The sequence below is a fragment of the Desmodus rotundus genome, chromosome X (genome assembly GCF_022682495.2).
Source record: "Desmodus rotundus isolate HL8 chromosome X, HLdesRot8A.1, whole genome shotgun sequence".
NCBI classification, from domain to species: Eukaryota; Metazoa; Chordata; class Mammalia; order Chiroptera; family Phyllostomidae; genus Desmodus; species Desmodus rotundus.
Genome location: NC_071400.1, coordinates 40854565 through 40861752, shown reverse-complemented (window position 1 = coordinate 40861752; position 7188 = coordinate 40854565). Strand labels below are relative to the sequence as shown.

The 7188-nt window shown below is 44.5% G+C and overlaps 1 protein-coding gene across 2 annotated transcripts; it reads right to left on the bottom strand.

Annotated features, from left to right (window-relative positions):
* Positions 1–798: 798 nt before the first annotated feature.
* On the bottom strand, positions 799–4717 carry ARMCX1 (armadillo repeat containing X-linked 1). Of its 2 annotated transcripts, none has more exons than XM_053917466.2 (3): positions 4224–4717; positions 3475–3580; positions 799–3244 (listed from the first exon to the last, which is right to left on the bottom strand). In XM_053917466.2, the coding sequence occupies exon 3, from the start codon at positions 3107–3109 to the stop codon at positions 1739–1741; it is 1371 nt and encodes a 456-aa protein (XP_053773441.1). In that variant the 5' UTR covers positions 3110–3244; positions 3475–3580; positions 4224–4717; the 3' UTR covers positions 799–1738. The 2 variants fall into 2 exon arrangements, with proteins under 2 accessions (XP_053773441.1, XP_024434507.2); XM_024578739.4 differs by having other exon boundaries at positions 4297–4717.
* Between the last annotated feature and the right edge of the window lie 2471 nt (positions 4718–7188).

The window sequence follows — 7188 nt, the reverse complement described above, 5'->3', positions numbered from 1 at the left end:
CTTTCTCCAGTATGGATGCCAACAGTTCTTTCGATGGATCCATAAAGGCCCTGCCTCAACCTACCTTATATAAGAAATCTGATAGAAGCACTAAAATGTATTCTTTCTTCTATTATATTTTCTCATTTCAAAATAGTAATTCATGTATTTACTTACATAGATAGCAGAGTTGGCCAAGAAAGAGGACACTTTCCCAGGACTCTAAAATAAAATTGCCCTTCACTGTGCGCTCCCAGAATAGGTCCCAGCACTTCTTTGCTCAAAGGGTCTCTCACTTCCTTCTTTCCCTTACCATTCTCACGACCGGCAGTGACATTTCACACCTTTATCATTTCATACTCGGACTTATGGTGGTGACTTCCTAACTGGTGTTCTGATCTTCAGTAGCCACTCCTGTCCCCTTCCCACTCAGACTCATCCTGCACAGAAATCAGCCACATCGTTTCCCTTTCCTCCTGTCATTCCCATGGTCACAAAAGGCTTTGGTGTCTCCCAGGGTTGGATAGAGTAATATGCAGACACCTCAGTTCAGTAATCAGGGGCCTTCCGTGAATGGGAGTCACCTCAACTGCTGGACTACATTTCTCATCACTCCCTTTCCCACACTTTGTGTTCAGGCTGGCCAGCCTCCTTTCTGGAGGATTCCCACCTCCATGCCTTTCTTCCCCGCACCCCTCCATCTTCCACTGCTCTGCTGCCGTTTTTTTTTTTTTTATTTGTTTACTTTTAGAGAGGGGAAGGGAGGGAGGAAGAGAGGGAGAGAAACATCAATGTTTGTTTGCCTCTCACGCGCTCCTCACGGGGAACCTAGTCAACAACCAGACATGTGCCCTGACTGCAAATCAGATGGGCGACCCTTTGGTTTGCAGGCCAGGATTCCGTCCAAAAAACCACACCAGCCAGGGCAGTTCTGCTATTTTTAATCTATCCTTCAAGCTCAGCTACATAAGTGCCCCCTCCTCTGTAAAATTTTCTCTGAGCACCGTTGCCTGCAGAAGTTTCTGCCATCTCTAAGCACTAATAGGAAGCAGCTGGCCACATGATCGGTGGCTCCTTGTTTTGTTAGTATCTTTTTGTTTCCATACATCCTGCCTTCCCAAATAATCATAAACTGAAGAACGTCATAATTTTTTTTTTTGCTGGTTAATCACACAACTTTATTGATGAAATACAATTCTAAGATTAACAAATTATAAGCCAATACAAAAGTGTATGTTATTTATGATTAGTTTGCTGTCAGGTTGGATAAAGAGTAAAAATATCTCAAGCTAGGTAGCAAGATGAATAAATAAGTGCTTTCTTTGCACAAGCCTTAGTGTTCACTTGGCATCCTCTAAAAACAGGGGTGTCCAACCCATAGCCTGTGGGCTGCATGCGACCCAGGATAGCTATGAATGTGGCCCAACACAAAATTATAAGTTTACTTAAAGCCTTTTCTCTGCTCATCAGTTTCCGTCAGTGTTTGTATATTTAATGTGTGGCCCAAGACAACTCTTTTTCCAGTCGGGCCCAGAGATGCCAAAAGGTTGGACACCCCTGCAAGTCTAAATGGTGCAGCCTAAAACCAACCATCACAACCAGTATCTCTGATGATGTGATATTCATTATTACAAAATAGAAGCTGAAAGTATCTTTTTGCCATATAAGCACAGTGAAAAACAAAGAATTTACCAAATACATTGTTCCCAAGTACAATATAAAAAAAATTATGTGGATATTGTTTGGGGCAGACCCTCAATCAAAGTTTGGTCAATACTTTTAGAACTTTTACTTTCACTACCAGATCATTGTGATTTGCTAATGCTTTGATTTTCTTAACACACACCCCAGATTCTTGGAATAAGAAAAAAAGTGAACTTCTGCTGAACTCTTTCCTGGATGATGCAAGCCCTTCAATTTTTATGTTGTCATTTATATTCTCAAATAGGGTTAGGATATTAAGAAGAATCTCTCTGTCCCATTCTTTATTAAAGAGGGAAATCAATTCTGATGGTACTTTACAACTGACCAGCTCTCTTGTCATGGCTGGATTTTCAGTGAAGTTTATAATAAGTTTCATAATCTGAATCTTGGTTAAGTAATTTCCCAGAAATAACAAAGCAAAAAAGTCCGGAAAAGAATAGGAAAGCAAATGTTGGTAATGATTAGTCACAGTCATGTTGGTTAACAATCTTAGTCCAGCCATCTGCACAGCTGAGTCCAAGCGACAAATCATGGTGTCATCACACACTTGACTGATATACATCTTAATCTTCCCCTGATTTTCTGCATTCACACTCAAGTTATTAAGGGCATTGTAAGCCTTTTCCCTAATAATGGGATCTTTCGTTTTTATCAGTTTTGCAATAATTGGGAGACCACCCAATTCACGAATGGCATTTTGGTTAAATGAATATGCTGCATTGTTACCGAGAGTGACCAAGGCTACTTCTTGAATAAAAGGATCATTTGTTCTTTCCAGGATGTTAAGGACCTTTTGAAGGTCTGAAGCACCTAGAATGTCATCAATTTTATAGGGAAAATGGAACTTGCACCTGCGAACAGGCCATGCTGTAGCTGGAGTCCTGGTGCTCTTAGCTCGGGCCCTTTTCTTGCACTTTCCACTTGCCCTGCTCCCGGCCCTAGCCCTACTCCTGGTGGGGTGGCAGCCTCCACCTCTGCCTCCTGGGCAGGGTAAACTCGGTGCAAGTGTCCTGGCCCCAGAGATGGTAACCAACCTGGCCCCTTTGCCAGCCTTTGAGCTTGCCTGTTCCTTCAGGGTGCTGAAAAGGGCCTTGGCCTTGGCCTCTAAGCCACCTCCTGTCTGGGCTTCTGAGTGGGCTTCCACTTTTGCATCTGGACCACTTTTGAGTTCCACAACCACCTCAGCCTTGGCCTTTGAGTCACCCTGAAGTCTAGCTCTGGCCCCCACCCAAGTATTACCTCCTTTCCCAGTCTCCACACCAATCCCTGTAATGTCGCTAGATTCCTCATCTTCATTGTCATTGTTGTAGTCCCAGATTTTCTCACTATCATCTCTTCCCCAAGTCAGTCTGTATACACAGTAGCAAGCACCAGCCCCGATCACCACGCCAGCCGCCACACAGCCAGCTTCCCTAGTACGACCCATACTAAGGCAAATGTCTGAGCTGAATTCTTAACCCAGGCAGAGAGGGCTTGCTGTGGCTCAGAGTACTCCCAAGTCCAGGGTGGAGTCTTTAGCTATAGCTGGCAGGCTCTGCTGCAGCGGGAGATACTGCAGCACCTAGGAAAGAAGGAAAGGTTTGAGGATTCAGTCTCCTTTTGTGCCTTTGTGTGCAGACAGACTAAACTATGGGCCAACAAAGGGATGGGGACTCCGGGCCAGATCACTGATTCATTTCCTCCATGGGTAAGTTAATTTTGAAAAATTTGCCCACCCCCAGATTTTCCAATGTCATGTTCAACCACCTCACCCCAGTTTGTTCAATTTAAGGTATCTAATTGGTTTCCTACCTCCTCTGCCCCTCCAGATGTTCTGGGGCACTGGCACCCCCACATACACATGCACAGGTCGACAGTTTCTTTTCTTTCTTGCCTGGAAGTGCAGTGTTCTGCAAACCTGGATGCAAAAGAGGTGGGGAGGGTATTGCTGAGAGCTCAGGGGACAGATGATCTTACTGTGACTGGACATAGGTCCCTCCCCTGAATCCCTGCCCTTCTTCCTCATAGACCAGTATTTCCCACCTACGTTATACTCCTCTTCTTACAGTGCTGCGGCTTTGAAATTCATCAGTTCCCTCCCCCACCTTCTTCCCTGTAACAAAATCAATGGCGGTGGAGCAAGACTGTCTAGAAGTCAGACGGGTAAAATGCAAAAATGTCTGGAATTTCACTCTTACTTCCCCCACCCCCACCTTCTCAGAGGTACCAGGACACTCCTTCCTGACCCATTATACCGACTTCCACTTTCTCCGGAGGAATTTCCTTCATTCCTCATCTTGGTTTCTGCCTCTACTAAACCTAAGGACTGACAACTCTAGGATTGAGTGAGTGATGGAAGGACCAATACCGAGGACCATACTGCAAACAGTAATTTGGAGGAAGGTCCTCCCTACCCCAACTCCAGGACTCTCATGACACCGCCCCCTTCTTAGCCACTTCTTTCCCTGTCTTGTAGCAGCAGAGAACTTTTCTTTTGCAAGTTCTGAAATGGTGTAGAAAGGATGGAAGGAGGGGGATGCAGGGGAGATCCATGGGCTCACTCGAGTTTGCAATTTCCAGCATTCTCCGCCGCAGGGGGCTGCAAACACCGTCAGCACCCTCATTCTGACCTACTTGTTTCTGGACAATGTTCCTTGTCTTCCTGCTTTCGGGTCTGATAGGCCTTCAGGCGCAAGATCCACAGACAGACTGGCGACTCAGCAGAAACGGATGGGCGGACAGAACAGCACTTCCGAGTCTCAACAGCAGCTTTTCCAAATTCAAGGTTCTGGTAGTTAAACGGATTTTAGCTTTTGTTTTCTCATTCTATCCTCACTTCTCAGGACCCCGCGGGCATTAGCCCGCAGCCCGCATTGCGTCCACCCTCGCCCTCCATCTGCAGCCCACGGCCATTTTCCCAGCAAAAGCCACACCCATTTGGAATGCCTGGAAATAAGAGAGGTGGGGGAAACGGAGGAGGAAGTATGGAAAATGGGCGGAGAGAAAGACCAAAGGATCTCTTCTATTCCCCTCCCCAACGCATTCCTACCCCCTCCCATCTTCCACCCTTAACAACCATTTTTCTGATAGGCTCTATCATATCCTTTTTTCCTACGTAAAAGAGCAGGGGGATAGGCGGAGAGAGTCATTAATGCGCCCAAGTTAGGGCGAGGGCCTCAGTCATTTCCTCCCTTCTTGTGGGCCACGGGGCAATTCCCCCTTTACACCGATCTGCCAGGATTCCGGGCAGATTCTTTGTTCCTTTGCTCTGAGTGGTACAGCGCCCTACTGAAAGACTTTCAGAACAACGCATAGTCAGACAGACGCAAAGCCCCAAGATTCTGGGTTGGTAGATCACCCAGGACCCTGGCACAGGTCACAAATCCTAATAAAGTGCCCTACTGGATTCATTGTCCTGGATGCCAAAGATTTCTCCCCTCCTGTTCTGAGGTCTCCCCTGTAATACAGCCCCCAACATCCAACATTTTAATTCTTGGAAGGGCAGGGGATAATGCAAGGGTGCGGAGAAAGCAGACCTTGTCCCTTTTCGGTCTCCACCCTCCTCAACCCACACAGCAGAGATTTTCCAGGCAGAGCCCATCCACACAGACCTGCTGGGATCGGAGCAGTTACTTACCGCCTCCTTATTCCCAGCCCACAGGCCCTCCCCACTTTGGGGCATTGGGCAGATGACAACCAGACCAATAGAAGACTAAGGTTAGTAGGACGTCTGCACATGTGAGCATTTGCCCACGTGAGGGCCACGTCACCCGTGAGCTCAAGACCCCAATTACCACTCATGCCAGCAGTGTGGCTGGAGCTGGCCCACTCCTTTTCTTTCCTGGCCACATCAGGTCCTGCCACTCATTTTCTTCTGTCAGTTGCAGAAACCAGGGATATCTTCTGCTTGTGGTTGGGATCTGCCTTTCTTTAGTTAACAGACAGAGACTGTCTCTGCTCTGATGTTCATAGGTCTTTTCTTTAATTTTTATTGTTATTCAGTTACAGTTGTATGCATTTTCTCCTCCCATCCCTCCACCTCACTGACCTTTTCTTTCACCTTGAGGAATGATTTTTTTCCCTTATCCCTGTGCAACGGCCAGCCATGAAGGTCCAGCATTTCTCTTGCACCCCCACAGGAAATGGAAGAAATATCTCAGAAAAGGATATAGGTAGTGGAGTGTTTCACTTCCTTAAACTTTTCTGTTCATTTTTTAAAAAATCAGTGATGCATTACTTTTATATCGAGAAAGTAAAATGATGTTATTTTCATTTGAATAGAGAATTTCAGTGGGAGAGAAAAAGAAAGGTCTCACAATTTCATTATAGTTATTTATAACAAAAAGAAAGTTTTTTATTAGTTATAGCCACACAGGAATTTTTGAAACCTTGACCTGTTTTGAAATTTGTAACTGGAATTTTCACATTATATACGAATTAATCCACAAAGAGAAGACTAGTCCTGTAACCTTGAGCATTTTTTGCAAATGCTCTATTACTTTTCTATTTTTGGATCAACTTGCAACCTGATATAACAAAAGAAACACAATCCTGTTTTTTAAAATAAAAAAAGACAGTAATGTCCCAAACTCTCAGATGACTGTTGTGTGAATCTCTTATGATTTTTTAATTTTCATTTTTAAATTTTATTATTATATTACAGTTGTCACAATTTTCCCCCTTTGCCCTTTTCTGTCCAACCCCACCTCCTGCTCCCACAGTCAAACTCCACACCATTGTCCATGTTCATGAGTCATTCATACATATTCTTTGACTACTCCCTTCCCCTTCTTTCCATCATAATCACCCTCCTGCCCCACTTTGGTCTATTTCAGTCTGTACCATGTTTCCATGCCTCCAATTCTACTTTTGCTCATTAATTTATTTTGTTCATTACACTCCTCTTATAGGTGAGATCATATGGTATTTGTCTTTCACCTACTGGCTTATTTCGCTTACCATAATATTCTCCAGTTCCATCCATGTTGTCACAAAAAATAGGACTTTCTTCTTTCTCTCTGTTGTGTAGTGTTCCATGTGCAAATGCACCATTGTTTTTGACCCATTCATTTACTGATGGGCACTTAGGGTGTTTTCAGCCTTTGGCTATTGGAAGTAGTGCTGCTATGAACATAGGCATGCTTAAATTCTTTGGAATTGGTGATTTGGGATTCTTAGGGTATATTCCCAATGGTATTGCTGAGTCAAAAGGTAATTTCATTTTTAATTTTTTGAGGAAATTCCATAATGTTTTCCACAGTGGCTGCACCAGTCTTCATTCGTACCAACAGTGCACCAAGGATCCCTTTTCTCCACGTTCTCTCCAACACTTACTGTTAGTTGATTTTGTTATGATGGCCATTCTGAATGGTGTGAACTGGTATCTCATTGTGGTTTTAATTTGCAATTCTCTGATGGCTAGTGATGTTGAGCATCTTTCCATATGCCTATGGGCCCTCTGTATGTCCTCATTGGAGAAGTGTCTGTTCAGGCCCTTTGCCGATTTTTTAGTCGCATTTTTTGTCT